A 19,940-nucleotide genomic window follows, 5' to 3' on the forward strand; every position below is an offset into this window, starting at 1 on the left:
CCCTCTGGTCACCTGCGGCTGGACAGGGCCTCCTCTCTGCTCCGTGCTGATCTAGAGCACGGGGTGCATACAGTTGGCGCGGCTTCACATTTGCATGCTGCACAAGAGCAGTGTTAATAAAACTGATCCGCCCTCTCTCCACCCACTCCACCCCCCACCCCCACCCATTTAATTATGACAATAAGAAAAAATTAATTATTGATGGCAGGAGAAAGCCTCTGGGGCATTATACTCATGTTCAAAGGGGATTAGACTGTGGAAAGGAAAACAAGAGGAAGGATTTTGTTCACTACCCAATATCATATTCATGCACATTTTTGTTTACATGAATATTTGCATTCATTTAAGGGACGAGTTGTTTTTTGAGACACAGCTTGGCGTGCGCATTAGGCCCCTCGTGTAGGGAAGCAGTCACAGCAGAAGCCATTACTGTCCTGTTTACAAGGGCATTACTAAAATATGATCTTGATTCTAAGAAATTACGCGGTCCTCTTTGCTGTTGCTCTGCCGCACTGGCTGAGATTAATGGCTCTCATCATGATAGCATTTGCGTGAGGCGTTCCGTCCTCATGTGAAACCAACAGCAAGTTGGAATGGAATTTTTTAGCTTCATGTTGGAGATGCGGCTTAAGTTCTAAAGAGAAAAGCAAAGGCTTGGATCAGCGCTGCTCCGGGAGTGAGGAACAGCACATACCAGGAAGGAATTCGGAATGGAGGGCAGGGAAAGTGCCCAACTACAAATGCATCTGGCCAAGAGTTTCTTTCCTGACAGGCCATAAAGTTGGTACTTTGTCTGAAGGTTCACTTTAGTCTCAACCACAAAAATAATAAAAGGTCCCTCAAACCATGCAGCTGGATTCTCTATACAGAGAAGACAGAACCCAGTGGAGAATATTTTGTCTGGAGAACTGTGTGAATGAAAACCAGTCCTAGCATATGGGTTTTCTGCTGTTGATTCCCTCATCCATGTTGAAGGTGTGGGTGATGGAGGAGAGGACCCAAGGGTGGAAGGCAAGGTGTGTTTTTATGTCTCTGCCAGCGAATAAAGTACACTTCAGATTCCTCCATGCATTACTGTTGGCGCTGGCGCTGGAGGCTTTGTTTGCAGGCGAATTTGTCATCTCCTGTTCCTCCGTCATGCATGTTTGGGGCGCGCGTGCAACGGTTTTGACACGAACGGATTCGAGGTGCACCTTCAGCGGGCGTCAGCCTCCCTGTGTCACGCTGTTTGTTTCAGCCCATGGGGGAAAGTGTAGGGGTCCTAGCGGAGACAGTAGGTGCCACCCACCATTCCCATTCCCGGGCACGGAGATGCCGCGACAGACAGGACTCATCAGGAACCATCACTACCTCAAAAAGCCAAACGATTTCCTTTCCGAGGCAGCCGCTTCTGGTCGCGGCGTTTCCCGCGTAGACGCACGAGCACCGCTGAATAATTCACGCGGCAGAGAGGACGCGCGCGCCAGACGCCCATGCTGGTTCAGTGAGCAGACTAAAAGATTACTGAATTTTGAATCACAGCGTTAGCAACCCCATCTCGTCTCCGTCGCGCCGCCGCTGGATGGCACGCTCACCGTGCAGCATTTAGTGATGTAGATGAATCCATGTTTACGTATTGCCTCTCTTCTTGTTTTCTTGAGATCAGCTTGCCACAACTCTTCAGTGTGAAGCCTCTTGCTTCAGAAAACATTGAAAATTGGCCTATTGTTAACAGTTTGAGTGTATTTTCCGAAGCCTTTTAAAGCGGCTATGGCTTTGAGCAAGAATATTTTTTTTTATTTCTTATACTGCTCTGGGTTTGATTCAGTTACACTAAGGCAGCAGTACATTTAAATGTCAAAGATCCAAGTAATCAGTTAGCTACATTTTCTTTTTTCTTAGCAGTGATACGAAGGTTTGCAGTAATATTCTAAACAGCTTATGTAGATATGATGAAATAGAATTTTTTATATGGATAAAGGATGAAACAAATTTTTGCCATCAGCCTGATTTTAAAATAAAATAAGTCTTTTGTGTTTGTTCTCTTAAGACTGACGCTGTCATTTTTCTCATCTACACTATTACTTCAGGTGAAACTAGCTCACTATTTTCACTCTCCTTCCTTTTCCGAGTTAATCGAGGATCCATCTCCACTGGACAGCACCAGTACAGAAACGGACTGTTGTTTGAAACTGCAGTCTGAACATACATCAAAAACACAATCGAATTTCATTTCACTAGATTGTTTTTTGTCCCTAATAAAACACAACCAATCATCCATCGGCTGTGTGCCTGAACTCCCCATCACTACCCAGCCTACTGCTGGCGGTTGCACTGGCAACTTATATATTTTGCATATTTTGCATAACAGCAGGGGCATCAAAGGGAGATAAATTGCAGAGGTAATATGTGAGAATCTTGTAATGTGATCTTTGATTCCTTTCCTTCAGGAGACGCGTGCTGTCGATGGCAATGGCAAGGAAAAAAAACACAAATGAGGGGGGAAGAAAGTATATGCTGTCTCGAAAATTACATTAGACATCCTGAATGTCCCTTTTGTGGTTGCAGAACACCATGTAAATAAGAGATGATCACAGTGATTGGGTTGGGAAAAAGCATCTTCCACAAAGCCTTTGATCCACAGAGTTCTCAGGAGCTTGTCTTTCCTCCCTCTCTCTCTCGCTCTGTGTGTGTGCGCGTGCGTGCGGATGCATCATTGTTTCGTTGCCGCTTAGGTGGGCGAAGGGGGGCAGCGTGATCAGGTCTGTGGTGGGAGACAGCTACGAGGTGGTGGTGGACCACTCCTTCTTCACCGAGCCCGTGTCCTGCGAGGTGGCCAACGCCCTGGGCAGCACTAATGTCAGCCGCAACGTGGACGTCTACTGTGAGATCACTTTGCCTCTCCACCATCTCTGTGCACAGCGTCAGCCCTGACGTAGATGTGACATAGATGCGTGATGCTGATATAGCTTTAGCACTGGCGTAGATGTGGCCTGGCTGTTTCAGTGACTGACCTCGCGCTTTGCTCTCGCTGCAGTTGGGCCCCGCCTAGCCGCCGAACCCCAGTCGCTGCAGGTGGACCTGGGCTCAGACGCCATATTCAACTGCGCATGGACAGGGAATCCCTCCCTCACCATTGTTTGGATGAAACGGGGCCACGGAGTGGTACGCATGATGGTGGGACGGAACCGAGTTTGACTGTTAAAGCGTAATTAAGCAGATCACTGCAGTGGTCATTAGATGGGAGAGTTCGGAGATACACGTGTTACTGTGGAAACATGCAGCACATGTGTGTCCCATTTACAGAGCACACTGCATCTGTCCATTTTCACTTAATACTGTAACCAAGCAAGTTAAAAGGAAATATATTTAAAAAGTCTCAAAGATGTGACTCAAACAACGTGCTCTTGTGCAGGTGCTCAGCAATGAGAACACCCTGACCCTGAAGGCAGTGAAACCAGAGGACGCTGGGAAATATGTGTGTCGAGCTGTGGTTCCCCGCGTCGGAGTTGGGGAGAAGGAAGTAACCCTTACAGTGAACGGTAAACGCACTTGAACTCATCCCAGGTGGTCACTAAAGTGTTGAGTGTTCATTGGCCAGTGCAGCAAGAGCATAATTCCATAATCGACGCCTTATGCGATTCAAAAATGACATGCTAATTTTAGTCTGGCAACCGGGAGATGAGGTCATCGAAGGCCAGAAGCAGTCTACTGGTCTTTTTGATAGGCTTGCTAGAAAACATCACCTTTGACATAAACACTTATTTAACCAGTACTCTTACAGTCAAACTGCACTAGGCCTTGCTTGATGTTTTCAGATAGTGCTTTAGCTTAAACATTTTGGTACCTTTAGCCTGGGTTAAATAAAATATTTTGTTCGAAGTAATCAATGTATCCTAAACAAGATTCATATGTATTTATGCAGTGAACCTTGAGGAATATACCGGGTTGTCCAGTTGATTTCAATGTATTGACTGACCCCTCCGTTTAGGAGAAATTGTCTTTTGGTGACCGAATCATAAAATTCATGTGGCAACATGCAAACAAATACTAAAAAATACTATCAAATGCATCAAATACTAACAAGTGGAAGAAGGAAAGCATTTCTTATGCCATACTTTTATTCTCTGTACTTATTCGAGCTACCAGTAGAGAGGAGGCGTGCAGGGCATGCATTCTGTCTGTTCTGATGGAAAGCCTGACACCCTTAAGCCACTGCAGTAACACAATCCATCTTCGGCGAGGCAATAAGTCCCTTTAATGCTGTATGAATTCTTCATCTGCATTGCTTTCCCTGGGCACTGTCTCTGCAACCGTCTGGGCTGCTGCCCAGTGACTCTGGGGGGGGGACACAGTACCGAAACGCTACAGCCCGCGCTTCTTTGACTGTATCTAATGTCATTTTGAAAACATTACTCTCATCAAATATTTGCATGGAGTTTTTATACAGAGCCGAGCGGAGGGACACATTAATGCTTAAATAGCCCACATCCAAGGGATTATCTGGATGCAAAGAAAATATGATTATAGTTCTAATAATGAAAAATTAATCAAATAACCAAATTAGTTCCTTTTATACCCACTCATGAAAAACAGTATAGATAATTACTGCATCCGTACTAAATGATTCCAATAAAACAACGAAGGAACTGTGATCCTGCACCAGATCTGTGGTTTTGTTTTCACTGCTGTAGTTATTATCCAGCAGTATTAAGAGTAAAAAAAAACCACTCAGAAAGCAGGCTCCCCTGTTCAGCCCATTCAACCCCAGTCCAGAAAGACCATGTAATTAACATTAGTTCTAGTGGGTCATGGCACCAGAAACAGGGAAGGGGTGGGGGGTGGGGGGGTGCATATCCGCATGGTTGGGATTCCGGATCTGTGTCCTCCTTTTCCTCTTATTCGCGCGGACAAATCTCTACAGCCTCCCTGTCTCTCGCCCTCCCCTGTTCAGAGGCCACGCCAGGGCTGGGGCCGTAAGATAAAGTTGTCTAATTATAGTGCTCATTTACAGCCACCGTCCCCTGTCAGATTGGTTTGGCTCTCCCGGAGGACTTTATCTGAAAAGCCGTGGGATGTTATCACACTCTCCCCCTTCCCAATCCGCATCTTTGTGGCCATGCGTAATTAAGAGGGGGACAAGCGAACATTGTTCCCCGTGTTCTGGAGAGGCAAAATTGCAGCGGGCAGGAGAGCATAGCAGGCTGTTCCGGGCTTTCACTGGTAGGACTGTGACCAGCGTGGAGACCTCAGCCTTCCGGGTTAAATGAGAATCCGTTTTTCTTTTTGGGTCACATAATAAGCTGCTGCCGGGGAAGAGGCGAAACGAAGATGCACGTCTTTGTTGTGATTGTGCATTTGTGATCATTTCAAGTAAGAGTCTTCATCCACATTATAAACAAGGGACTGGGGAACGGTGCCTGAATTTGCACAGAGCGGAGAGCTCATGAGATTATGTTTCTTGAGTGGAGGTACTGTCATCCCCGCTTTGTAAAGGTTAAAGTAAAGGGGAAAAACCCCTCAATCCTTCGAATGGTGCCTGGCCAAGGCCATTCTGAGCTCTTATCATTGCCACCATTATCTCTCTCCTGTGTGCGATTTACACATTTCAAAAAATAAATAACTGACACAAGACTGGGCCTCATCTTAAAATAACCAAAACCAGTTTAAAACCACCATTTTATTTATATAAAAAGGCCGTTGCAGAGGGCTGGCTTTTGCTACCATAGTGCATGGCACTATGGGGTGTTGGGACTGTGGGGTGTCTTGGGGCAGTAGGTGGTGGGGCTGGTGTGGCGTTGGGCCCGCGGGGTGGTGGGTTGTGCTAGGGTGGGGCAGTGGAGTGTTAGGGTGAAAGGGTGTTGGGCCCGTGGGAGTGTGTGGCAGTGTGCGGAGATCAGATCTGAGCCAACTTTGCTGACTGATCGTCGCACGTGCTTTCAGGCCCCCCGACTATCTCCAGCACCCAGACCCAGCAAGCCCTGTATGGAGAAAAGGGCCAGATCCAGTGTTTCATCCGCAGCACGCCACCTCCGGATCGCATCGTAAGTGCTCCTCTCCTCCCTCTCTGCCACTCTCTCTGGCTCTGTGTTGCGCCACAAACGGCTCTCTTCTGTAACATGGGCCATTGATAGAGCGGTGGGCCAGTAGCCAGGAGGTCTGTACTCATGTTCAGATGGATCTCCTCCCCAGTATCAGCCAGCCTGCAGCAGGAAGAGCCTCCACCACCGTCACGAAACCTTTGCTAAGTTCCTCCAATATGGAATGCTGGGCAGTGCCCTGCAGAATAAGGGGAAATAATAGGCAATGATATATGACATACAATTCTATGAAGCATGGCTAACTTTATGGCCCTCGACTAATGGTGCCTAAAAGAAATGTCTGTCCCGCACTCTTTTGTACCTCTAGAGTACTGTTAAGGGTGTGTGTGTGTGTGTGTGTGTGTATTAGAAACTGGTTTTATGCCTCTGTGCTGTTTGCATTCATCCAGGACCTCATATCATCTGTATGAGGAGCCAAGGGAATAGGGACGATGATTGTTTTTCTTATAGACCAGCACAGCCCAAAAATTCCCTTCCACTTTCTTGAAGGCCTGGTCCTGGAAGGAGACGGTGCTAGAGTCAGGAACGTCTGGGAGGTACACTGTGGAGACGGTGAGTACAGAGGAGGGAGTCATCTCCACGCTGACCATGAGCAACATCGTGCCCGCCGACTTTCAGACCATCTACAACTGCACGGCATGGAACAGCTTTGGCTCTGACACCGAGATAATCCGTCTCAAGGAACAAGGTTGGAGTTCTGTGTTTTATGCTCACGGGCCCAAGGGCGCATGTGTGTATGGCTGTATGCGTGTGTGTGTTGGTACATGTGTGTGTGCGTATGTACGTGTGTATATGTGTGTGTGTGAATGTGAAGTCTGGTTTATCCCTGTCTTAAGAGTGATTAAAAGGGCTGCCTTGATTATTTCAAGCATAAGGTCAGTGAGTCCCTGATAAGCTCCTTTACTTGGGTAAATGTCAACAATTTAAGTCTGCAAAATTCCATAATGGCATTTAGATGTTCAGAACTAACGTCTAAATTTGTAATCTAATTTAAATTGCCCTAAATCACTTTTACTTGCATTTATGAGCCCTTTGAAATATTTATGTGGAATTAGATGGTGATTTCTCATTCAACCGATGCCCCATTTTCATTTATTAGATCTGCCTCCCAAGGAGCAAAGAGGGCTTATTCAAAGGGGTCAGTTTGCCAGCTCTCCCTGTAGCGCTGTGCAGCGCCGAGATGCACAGGAGGGCTTCTCACCTGGCTTTATTACATCTTCCCGTGTGACAAATGGACATGTGGACTAGATTGCATGCAGGTTTTTTTTTTTTCCTACCATGGTGGCTGTGATCACCGCACCGCTCCCCAACCCCCCGCTGACTCTGTGTTCTCTACAGGGTCCCTGCGATTGGCCGTCATCATTGGGGTTGCAGTGGGAGCTTTCCTGGCTCTCGTGGTCCTCATGGGGACCCTGGGGGCCTTCTGCTGTGCTCGTCTCCAGAGGAGTAAGTACACAAGCTCTGCTGCTCGCTCTCTCTCTCTCTCTCTCTCTTGCACGTCCTCTCTTACTCTCTCCGGCACTGATAAATGGGCAAGGAATAAAATAACACTGGAGTAGCTCCTCACCTTGAGTTTAGAACACGTCCTCGGAGACGATCAGAGTTTTAAGCTAACTCCACAGGGCATGGTGACACAGTATTCGGAGCGGTCTGTGTTCTATAACACCATGAAAACAGATAGTACTCTTAAATGAATATAACAGTGTCTTTTTGGGGGGGGGGATTCCAATTATCACTTTTGTCTCGCATGTCAGATGACGCGAACCTCAAGTTCCAAGGCTTACTTTCAACCCTGCATCCCAAAAGCTGTTTAATTCATTATGTCAGATCGCCAGAACCAACATTTTGGTCTTTCTGTGATTGTGATTATTCCAACAATGTTGCCTTTTATGGTTTTTAAGTTGCATTTATCAAACTTTCACACATTATCTCCACATAAATTCGCCCGTGATAGACATTTTCATGCAACGTGGCTTTTTTTTCCGATGTTGGCTGTATTTGCTCCTGGCAGGCTTGACAAGCCAGCATTAAGTTTTTTTCCCCAAACGTTCCTTTCTGGTTTGCATGATGCATGTGTGTGCAACTACCCAGATGCACCTGCTCACCTGTCTGTGCAGTTACATGCCTGACAGAGAGAACTCCCGAGCACAATTACGGCTGAATGAAAGACACGGCTAGTCCTCTGACACGTCCTTTCTCTTCTTCTTTCCTTTTTAACTCCCTCTTTTTCAAATTAGCGGCACGACTCTGAGAAAACCGCCAGTGCCCGTTTCTTTGATAGACTAAGTAGAGTGCTGTGATCTGACTAGAGCACAGGGACAGTCGAGACCGGCTCAGAGGGAGGAGAGCAGGCCAGCTCTTTTGAAGCTCCACAGAATCTGAATCTGTGGGCCCAGCTAATCAGCGCTATGTCTCACAGGTCTCAAAGGGGTGGTCTCTGCAAAAAATGACATTCGGGTGGAGATTGTTCACAAGGACCACAACGCAACTCGGGAGCAGGACGAGCACACGAACATGAAGCAAATGATGGTGAGTCCTGCCAGTGCAGGTCTCCGTCCGCCAGTCAAACCGGACCAGAGCAGACCTGTACGTGTGGTGGTCTGGTGCTGTTTCAGGAACCACGCACACCATATGTATTCTGTACGCTTTGAAACAGGCATCGGTACTACTGCGGTATGCTGCTCTGTAGCTGTTGCACTCTTTATCTCTCTCCCTCACACTCTCTCCTTCTCGATTTGTCTCTCTCCTCCCCTCCCACCCTGTCCCTGTCTCTCCCTCCGGAGATGGAGCGCGGTGAGTTCCAGCAGGAGTCCGTTCTGAAGCAGCTGGAGGTGCTTCAAGAAGAAGAACAAGAGTTCCAGCACATTAAGGTGACTGGCACAGGCTTCCGGGCACAGCCAGGAGAACTCACTCACATTCGTCCGTCTTTATTAAGGACCCTTGCCAGACTGTTCTTTATCAAACTCATCCAAAATTCAATTATCGAAAAATTGTAGAGGCACATAATTTATAATGGAGGCCTAGGAGAAGGCTAACAGCTGCCAGCCACCTCAGCATTTTAAACAATACCTGTGTTTGGTTGTTTTCAGAGAATTTTTTGGAGTGATTAAAGTTACCTTTTGAATGAACAGGCTCTTACCGTGACTGGCTATAAGCAGTTAAATCTACCCGATGCCATATTTTATTATAGGTTTTGGTTACTGGAAAGTAATGGGGTCATTTTTGCCCCATGTATGTGCAGTCTGTTTAACGAAAAGATTAATATTGATATGTGTCCATTTCATTACCATTTTGCCCCAGGGTTTGGATGACAGATTTGACAGACTACATTTGCACTTAGCTGGAATAATAATATCTAAAAAATTAATTCAAGTACTTCCACTTTTACTTATATCACATTCCAGACAGGTCTAGGGAATGTTTTTGGTCTAGGTCTAGGGAAATATTACTTTTTTGGCCTATTATACTCTATATCTCTGGTTATCTGGAATTTGTCATCTAGGCCTGACTTGCTAGAATCTAGAATCACCTTCATATGCCCAACTGTATATTCTTAACAGGTCTTGTAAGTGTCAGCCCCTATAGGGTCATGTTCATACTTCTGGTATAAAGGTGTAGATGAAACCACAGTTACTTTTTTTTCCCTGTAATCGCCAATATCGTTTTTTATATATATATATATATATATATATATATATATATATATATATATATATATATATATATATATATATATATATATATATATATATATATATATATATATAATATTTATATATATATATATATATATATATATATATATATATATATATATATATATATATATATATATATATATATGTACACACACCAAAAATAAACAGTGAGTTTTTTGAAGAGATTATTTTACATATGCTAATGCGAACACAAATCATCAAGGCCCATTTAATTAGCTGATAACAGGATTTGACTGTTTATGCTGGAGATGACTATTTCACACTACTAAACCATGTAATCTTCTTAACATGGAGCACTTATCAGTCTGTTCCCTAATTTTTATGTCATGCTGACTATAATTGAACTTGACCTTGGCTTTGAGTGTGGATAAACATGAGACAAAAAAAAAATGCTTTCACACAGTTTTTTTTTTTTTTTTTTTGCACAACAGCAGCCAGACCTGTTGTAATAAGATTACGCTGTATGTAATTGTCTGGCCAGATGATGTTAATGTGAATGGTGTCGTTAATTAGAATTAGACTGTGATTAAGAAAAACAAAACCAGTGCATCCTGAACCAGCTCAATAGCTGCAGACACGGCTTGTAACTACTCAATGATCTATTGGCGTCTTTGGCATTGATGCTCTCTCTGAGGCTTATGTCTTTGCTCCTCTTTCCATTGCCACAGGACCCAACCAATGGCTACTACAGCGTCAACACCTTTAAGGAACATGCGGCGCCCTCTGTGGCCATGGCGGCGGGTCAGAGCGTGGAGGCACGCAACCCAGGCACAGCAACGCTGGGCAAGCAGCGGGTGCCCACGGGTATGTCTTTCACCAACCTCTACTCCACCCTGGGCGCTGGCCCCAGCCACCGCCTCTACGACTACAGTGGGCGCTTCGTGCTGGGCACAGGCGGCAGCTCCATCGAGCTTTGCGAACGCGAGCTTCAGCGAGGAGGTGGGCCACTTGGAGACTCCGTCTCCTTCACCGAAGCCCAGGGCGAGGGCAGCGGTGGGGCGTTCGGCCGCCAGGACGGCTGCGCGCCGTTTGACAAGGCCAGCAAGGCTTCGGCCTCCTCATCCTCTTCTCAGCGCTCACAGGCGTCCTCGCAGGGCTCGGAGGGGATGCGCCCCATGCACAAGCGCATGCAGACACACGTCTGAGAGTGAAGCGCGAGGGGAGCCAGAGGGGGTGACAGGGCGCGAGCGGTAAGTGCTGTAGCCAGCACCTAGCCATGAACACAAGGAAAGAGGAAGACCTACTGTGCCGTGCGATGGCCCCGCCCCCTCCTGACAGCGACGCCTGAGGAATTCGGCCCCTTCCATTCAGACGGTGACATGCGCCTGTATTTTTTAATGAACATCGCATTTTGTAAGTTACCCCGCAGAGAGACTTTTATTCAAAGCCAGCATGTGGTAACCTAAACATTGTTTCATGACAATCAGGATTCCATCCTCACAGTTGCCACTGATTCTCTGTTTGACTTTCCTCTCTCAATTCCTTTTCTCCATCACGTTGAACTGGGAAAACCTTGAGGGCTGTATAAATTTTTTATGAGGAACCAAATTCTCGGCCTTGTGTAACTCAACTGTAATTCAAAGCACAAAAGTGACTGTGGACATCAACCACGGTCCTCCCTGGCCTACAGAGAAAACCCTCACCCAAACACCAGGACCTCAGAGAAGAGCGAGGCCCGAACAAGCAAACATCACCTTTCCAGCCTTACCAGGGCTACATCCCAAATCACGTTCGATGGGCCCCTGCTCGTAACGGTCCATTCACACTATTGTAAATTGGCCTGACTTTTCCAGGTTTGGCTTCGCTGTTCCTGGAAAGCGACAGCGTCTGAATGCACCCTGCGAGATTGTTAAAACACGGATTGCATGCTTGAAGAAGCGGCTCCTCTGACACCCCATCCCGAGCTCGGCAACACCGGGCTCATGTTTACATGTCGGCGGAAGGAGTGTGTGTGATCTGCGTATGGAATATCCTGCCTAATGTGAACTCTCTAAACAGACCAGTGTGAAATCGAACACGTGTGTCTAGTGAATCCAGATAAGCGATTTTTTTTCTCCAATTTTGGCTTATGGCGTGTCGTTTACACTGGAGCTTGTAAATCCTGCATTGCGTGCAAGTGTACTGTGATTTCATCTCCAGGTGATGGGTGGAGTGATGGGACTTTTCTTCTGCTTTTTTGATAGCTTCTTTCATGCTAAGACAGACATGTGCTTAAGGCCACTGTTCTAAGTGTGCCTGTAGACACAAGGCCTGGACCATCCATGTGACACTGTTCGGTAAGAGTGCCAAGTGCCTCCTTTTAGCAGCAAACAGAATTAATCAGTCAATCAGGCTTGGTTATAACATAACTGTTCATAGAATGCGTGTGGAAAAGGTTACGTGGTCAGTAAAGCCATGAAATTAACTCTCTGTTCCAGTCATTTGCTGTGAACAGACAACAACAACAACAAAAAATGTCTGTGGAGGACAAAGGCAGAATTCACCCTGTGCTGTACTCTCTTATTAATGCCATGCCATGAATAGTTCATGGATACTGCTCTAATAGACAGTAAACATGCATAATGCATAGTAATGTCAGATCATGCATTATCAAGGATTCATCCATATTGAGTACCAATTTTGGATTCAAAGCTGGATTTCATTGTTTCATTAGAACATCATACTAGAGAAGTTCTACTCAATCAGTCCCCCAGTTCAGCATTTGAGTTGCATTAGGGACTTAATGACTTGGGATGATACATTTCAGCATTCAGATATTAAATCCCCAAGAGGACATTAGGGATATTTCATGAACCTTCATAACATTCCCATATGAATTAGATATTATGGCATGGTTTTAATCTATCATCTTGGCTTTTAAAGGTTGGCTCAACCATGGTGGATCTTGTCGTGAAACTAAATGGATTTCAAAAAGATGACGCATCTGGATAGGGGGCAGGGTGTTTGTGCAGCAGGGGCCACTGTAACTCTTTAAAAGGGCCGCTCACCTTGCATTGCCATCCTAATTGAAAGTCGAGTCACACACTCTGTAACCGCATCTATTGGGGAAAGCCTTAATCAGCACATTCTTGACTTGCTCGTTGTCTAGAGTGCTCGGGAGCTGCCCCTGGATGTAGCTTATGTGTGGGGAATGGTGAGTAAATGACTGCTGCGCACACTTCCAAGACCTTTTCTGCCTTTGCATAAGGGCAGTCGTGATGGAATCTTAAATTTGCTCCAATCCAGAGAGATATTTCAGAGAGGCTGAATCTCTTATTTAACAGGGCACTTGAGATTCAACTATACAGCTCAGCCTGTAGTGACAGTGTGCTATTATTCCTAACCTATTATTTGTAATGAGGAGATATTTATATTGATGATGGGGGGGGGATGACACAATTGTAGTCACTAAAAATAAAGGTCATAATTAAAATGGAGGGTATATTTGGTCAAAGGGTAGAATTGCATACAATGGGAAGAGAAAACAAACTTCAGTAAGCAGCTTTTAGTCTTCAACACGGCCCCCGAATTTGAAGTCAAAGGAACTGCAAAACCAGGGGCTTCCTGATAAGATCCACCTGCAAATTAAATCAAAAGTATGTAGATTTGACTTCTCTAGCTGCGCACTTCTGATGAGATCATGATACACAAGGCACTCTGTGCGTGATATGTTTGAAGTCTGTGTTCGGCATCCCGCAGTGGTAGTAATAAATATGAATGTCCCCCAAAGTGAACTTCATTCAAAACGTTCACTGCGAGCACCGTGCACTTTATCCGCCAGGGTGTAACCAGTCCGCTTAGCTTGGGCTGGATAGTTTAAGCTACCATTTGCCTTCCCCAATTCACTGGAAGCAGACAACAAACACCTTTATCTTTCTAACAGTAGATTATTTTGTCCCTTTTGTTTTTGGTATCGTGTGTAATGAACTTATTACCGTACAAACATCAATCTATTCGTCATGAACTATTCTGCTCCAGCAGTAAAAAGATACATAACAGTCATCCAATTATGAAAATGTTTTCTTTCTTCTTGTCTCTGACTGTAACCAATGTTGTTTTTCCTTTGCTGTACATAAAATGAGCTAATGAGCAGGAAAAAAAAGAAAGCAACAAGAAAACAAAGACGTGTTTGGTTTTTTTTTTCCATAGCTTTCTGGGCCGGAGTGTCTCCCTGAGCGTAGCTCCCATTCAGAGTCATTTCTGTGGTAATGGGCGTGGGTGCGCACAGCCTCTTTAGACACATATACGCGCAGCCCAGATAAAGCGTGGCCAGGTCATTAGAGGAGGGCGAAGGTGCTGATGATATGGCGTGAGGTAGGCTTGACGTTTCCTGCCTGGATCATCACGCCACCACACCATTCTCAAAGAAACTCTCGCGTCTTCCAAGATCGAAGTGCCAGGCCCGTGCTGCAGAAATACACACACTGCTCTTAAACACGCGCCGTCAAGGAAAGGTAGAGTTATTTCTTGTTCATTATTCTGTTCAGCAGAAAGTGTCTGTTGGGACTGTGAAAGCGGTGACTGACTTTCTGAGGACTTCCAACTCTATATTACAGTAAAGAAATGTAATTTAAGTCCAGATTCTCAAGCATAAAGGCAATGCATAGCCTATAATGCCATAGTGTTAGACTATCAATAGTATGCTAGTATCATACCTGATAAAGTACTATAAATTGAATGCAATGGCATTGCGTGGTTGTCTGAATCACCGAACCCTCTAATTCGATTTCCCAGACAGTCCGGGGGAAGCCAGTGGCTCTGGGTCTGGTCCAGACTCAGAAGAAAAAAAGAAAAATGTGGGCTAATGACTTTGCCCTCTTGTCCCAGCACAGACCTTTAAAATGATAGACACACACATGATTGGTCTAGCTATTTGCCTTCTGCAATTAATGTGAGACCTAAGGGAATAAGCCAAATGAAAAATGTGCCTGTGACATTTTGACTCTAAAGTCCTTGTGGACCAACCACAGCGGTGTAAATCTGTCCTTTTTTCACACAGCTCTCACTGATATCCTAAAATCTCAGTAATATATATCTCCCTAGCTGTCATGCCATATTTTTAATAATGTTGATAAATTAGTCATTCTTTTCGGTGGAAAGCATTCTGCTGTAGATTAATCATTATCCAAAGGTAATTACCATAATGATGTATACACAGGTGTTTTTTTCGCTCCCAATTTAATTGGCTTGCTTGGCTAATGAGCTTCATTGCAGTAGCTATTGAGTGCGCCTGTCATTTCAAAGCACCTATATTTCCGTCTCTGAGGTGTGCTTGCACCTTGTCATCCTTCACAAAGTGTCTGTCGCTGACACTTCAAAGTGGTCTGCAACAAAGTTCTGCCGCCCGCACAATCCTTTATTGAACGACAGATGTTGGAGGAGTTGGTCCATTCCTACTGCTCCTCACCACAGTGCAGAAGAAAGCTGCAGCGGGATCCTCACACACCCTCTCCGTCTTTCATCAACGCGGCGTGCCACGCCACTACCGGCTGAAAATGGCGAGTTTTCTGCCCCCACCCCCCCCTACCGTGGCTTTGTATTAACGACACCTTCATCCAAAACCGTGTTAAGAAAAAGTCACCTCACACTTGAACGCCAGCTTCGACGCCACCTTTGGCCCACCAGCGCGCTCTACTCCGGCTTTAAGCAGGTTAACTCAATATGAGGTCTCGTGTTCCAAGCAGCCTCAATAGTCAAAATTATTAGGACATTTCCCGCGAGTTGCATGAGTGGACTGAGAAAGGGACTTATTTTTTATATCTTTTTTAAAAGTCATCTCTAAAATATTTACCAAGCCTAATATAAAAACATCTAAACATTTTGCACCGAAGGATCTTAAAGGATCTTGTGATTAATAATCCTTGTGCCTACAGATAGAGGCAGTGATATCAGAACTTCAGGATAAGATCTGAGATGATTAACCTCTAGCACTGTTCACCAGTGGGCTTTTGCCCAATGCTATGACTGTTGTTTAAATCTGCTGCATGAGGAAAATATAAGAATGCCAAAATGAAGGCCAGTGGTGACCTTTGGCAGACAGGTTTGAGAACAATATCAAGAAACTTGAGACTAGAAAACAACAATATACACAGAGGTTTAGCAGACCTCTAAACCCTGCTTTATAATTAATAATCACTCTGTTGTTCTAAATCACATTTTGGACTTTTAACAACAGGTGTTTAAAAAGAGATTAAATATGTGGTGCGCAAAAGGTGCCAACAACTGACCTATTTTATGGGCAGAAAAATAATAACTCCTGATGAAAGTGCAAAAAGCTGCTAATTATTGAGTATCTCCATAATTAACAGTCTTGCTTAACATAAAGGTTAACATACCCTTTAGAAGGTATATATGTCAATGAAAGGTAATTTAATAACACTTAGGTTCGTTAAACCATTCTTTGTCCTGGTATTCAAAGGCGGTTTTCTATGTTATGGGCATAGTTTACATTTACATTTCTAACATTAGGCAGATGCTCTTATCCAGGACTTATTTTTTAACGAGTACGTCAGTATATGTGCTTTCTGGAAACATCACTGCATAGTGATGTTTAGGGATTGTTGTAATTGGGATTGTTGTTGAGTTGTAATCTGAATTTGCTCTATCACGTCTGAACAGTGGCAATCACTGTCCCCGACAATCTTCCATTTGCATTATGTGCACATTGACTGCGCCATAATAATTAATGACATACTCCATCATGGACTAGTTGGACTGACTTATCAGGCTTTCTGGGCAGAGTTAGAAACAGCAGACCGAGTCAAGAAATTCATCTTTATACCTTTCAGAACTGATTGTATTCCTCTACATATGACAAAATGAATTTTGGGCCAATTTAAACAGCGCAAAGTTCCAATTGCCTGAAATTAGGAAAAGAAATCCAATCAAATATGAGCAGAGTTATAAATAAACAAGAGCTGTGCAATTTTCACTGCTGCAGGTTTTCTGTTTAATTACATTTGGAGCCTGCACTTCTAATGCTGGTGGGCCACAGATCAGCAGATACCTAGGTTCTGCCTAAATGCCTAGGTTTCTACATAAATTACAGTGCACTAAGAGAGAGCGCCCAGCCACACAATTCATCAGCCGCCTGTATTGACAGAGGCCACTTCTCAACAGGATTTGAAGATAATTCACTGTGTCCCTATTGGCGTTTGGAAAATGCCTACATGTGGTAAGCTGGACTCCACGTTGACAGTGCACAGTCATTTGTTATATTGTATCCAATTGTTGAAAGACTTGACAGTGCTACAGGTCCCCCTGCACAGCCTTAAAGATTTGTGTGTGATTGAAATGCAGAGATGAGAGCGATTGAGAAGATAAAAGAGTGGCATTTCACTGGCTGGAAGAAAAAAAAAACTTCAAAGAGACAGTAAGAAAAATCCTTTTTCATATTGACTTTTGCTAATTTCAATCTACGGGGTTTTAACCTATTAAATTTCTCATTGATTCTAAATTACATGAAGTATAGGTAGCATGTGTGTTAATATAGCCTTTAATTAAGATAAAGGAAATTGTATTTGTGACGAGTTAAAATTCTCAGAATTTCTGCAGGGCACTGCTCCCTCAGTAAACTCTGTATACTCAGGACACAGCTAAAGGTGGGAGGAAATATTTATAATATTTGTTAATATAAAAAAAATATAACTGGCAATCTTTTGCAATGTTTTGGCTCAGAAGATTAATTTAAATACAGGCATCATTCATCCAGGTTCATTCTGGCCTAGCTGTAAAAGAAACTCAGTGAGATAATCGTTCCAAACCCCAAACATCAAAACCTGTCAGCATGTTCTGTGAAACGCATAAATTGTGTGTTCTGCTTTCAAAGTAAATCAGTGAAGTGATCTGACATTTCCAATGGTGTGTCAAATGAACACAAAACAGTAAAAAAATGAGGGGGTGGGGGTAGGATGGGGGTAGGGTGAGGGTTGGGGGGGGGGGGAAAGATACAAGTCCTTAGTTACCACTCCATGGTGACTGGTCTGATTTTACCTTGAAATCATTGCTATACAAACCATTTGGCATCTCTTCTATTGTGTCCTCTGCCTAGTGTAGCTTACTGAGCAAATAGCTTGCTTTAACTGCAAATTCAAATCTGTTTAAAACCTGTATGGAAAATATGGATGGATTCAAGTATAGATTCATTAAACCAAGGGATGTCATCTTTCAGGGCAGTTCCTAGATTTTGATCTGACATGCTTCACAGCTACAGCACCAGAGGCGTTTGTAACAGTCTGGATAAGAGGCCATGGTTGAAGAGTGGTCCAGCTTAAGAGAATGTGGGTTTTCTTGGCTACAATATAATGTCTTTTAACTATCCATTTTTATTCATACTAAATAATAGTTATTTTAAGATATATGCCTGCGTGGTCCATAACTGAACTCTGTAAAAGCAAACAATGTATATTCACATATTAAACCAAACAATCAGTTCTGAAGGATTTGGAATTTACAAAATGAAATCATGTGTTTAATAAAGGTCTTGTGTTCAGTGGTGAATGCTAATACACAAGCTAAAGGCTCCCACTGAAATGTTACTACAGTGAATTAGCAGTGTTCCCTGCAGTTCTAAGATCCAGCTCGTTAACACCAGATCTATAAAACTAAACAAATATGGTGTACATGGTTAAAAAAATATCAGGCAGTGCAGAAAGGAATACTGATGATTCGTCTTTTCAGAGCAGGAACAATTCGGTAAGTAACTAACTTGACAAAAGTCCACCAAAAGCCTGATTGTGCTCATTAAAAAGTGTATTACTGTTACTAGATACTTTGAAATAAGAATCAGTGAGAAGGCAGTTGCAAGTACTTTTGTTTGTTTGTTTGTTTGTTTGTTTGTTTGTGTGTGTGTGTGTGTGTGCCTATGATCTGAGAGCAGACATTCAGTTTTCCCCTCCCAGTCCTACATACATTTTTTTTTTCCATTCAGGTTGTGACACCCAGCAAAACAAGATAAATAATTCTGCTCTGGTATTTCTGTAATGTGCTAATTCCGTCCAAAAGCCCAGTGCTCATTCCAGAGGCACCAATCACATATGCGCTGCAAGCAGATGAGTGATTAGGTATAAGGCTTGATTTGACCTTCAAGCTTTTGTCAACACGCCGTCTAAGAGCTGGAGACGGTTTTTTGATCTCTTCCTCAGTCTCAATCGCATTCTGCACGTAGAAAAATAATGGAAGCGTTTTTAAAAGATTCAGTCTAGTAACACACCAAACAGGAGACATCCACTCCCACTGAATGGAGAAATAGCGGACGCATTGGTATTTGTGAACTGCACATTTTAAAAACTTCATTCGCTTTCAAGACTTTTTGCTTGAGACTCATCGATACATTTCAGCATGGTGAAACTGATTACATTGTTGGAATCAATAATTATATTGAACAAATAAATAAAATCAGTTAAAAAAAAATATAAAATAAATAAATAAATAAATAAATAAATATATATATATATATATATATATATATATATATATATATATATATATATATATATATATATATATATATATATATAAAAAAAAACAACACGAGTCTTTTAACATATTTGCGCCCGGCTCAGGCAATAGACGCTTTATCCATTGCAGTCTTCTGGCTTTGGAGTGCTTTTCGCACCAAACTCCTACACTCCTCCTTCCGCCTGGGCCTCAGTGGGACTCGCAGCCTGATCCTCCCCATTTCTCAACGTGATAACTTACTTTAATCACACGGCTTCCGCTAATGCTAAGGCGGCTCTCCACGCTATCGATTATCGCTGATATTGAACGCTCTTGTGTTAAATGGACGGGCCCACGATGTTGGACACTAGAACCGTCCTGAGCGCGTATAATTTACTGTACCTAACGCTACGAACTTGCTTTAAAATCATTGCTAGCTAATTGTTCACCGGTCGACGAGACCTCCAATTCTAATGTGTCAGTTCAACCTCTTCAGTAATGACCCAGATATGTGTCTATTTTGGTTGTTTAGTCCACCACATAACAAGTGTGTGAATTGGACTGCACACTTTTTTAAAGACTTCTAATGAGGCCCACGATTACATTTGGTTCGATTAGGCCTATAGCAACAAGACCGTAGTGAGAAAGCAGCTAACTTACCATATATGATAACGGACTATTACCGCCCATTGCATGCCTCCGGTCCTTGGTCGGGAGAGAGCTC

General features: G+C 43.8%; 1 protein-coding gene across 1 annotated transcript in view; it reads left to right on the forward strand.

Moving 5' to 3' along the window:
- kirrel3a (kirre like nephrin family adhesion molecule 3a) overlaps positions 1-13,883 on the forward strand; it is a 102,118-nt gene extending 88,235 nt beyond the window's left edge. The window contains exons 7-15 of the mRNA XM_027015469.3: positions 2,715-2,863; positions 3,017-3,144; positions 3,395-3,521; positions 5,923-6,023; positions 6,570-6,768; positions 7,419-7,526; positions 8,500-8,609; positions 8,864-8,950; positions 10,468-13,883. Coding sequence (XP_026871270.3) covers positions 2,715-2,863; positions 3,017-3,144; positions 3,395-3,521; positions 5,923-6,023; positions 6,570-6,768; positions 7,419-7,526; positions 8,500-8,609; positions 8,864-8,950; positions 10,468-10,944 — 1,486 coding nt within the window. The 3' untranslated portion in view covers positions 10,945-13,883. The remainder of the gene's footprint in view (positions 1-2,714; positions 2,864-3,016; positions 3,145-3,394; positions 3,522-5,922; positions 6,024-6,569; positions 6,769-7,418; positions 7,527-8,499; positions 8,610-8,863; positions 8,951-10,467) is intronic.
- Positions 13,884-19,940: the final 6,057 nt, after the last annotated feature.

The sequence above is a fragment of the Electrophorus electricus genome, chromosome 19 (assembly GCF_041902795.1).
Source record: "Electrophorus electricus isolate QZ-2024a chromosome 19, ASM4190279v1, whole genome shotgun sequence".
Lineage (NCBI taxonomy): Eukaryota > Metazoa > Chordata > Actinopteri > Gymnotiformes > Gymnotidae > Electrophorus > Electrophorus electricus.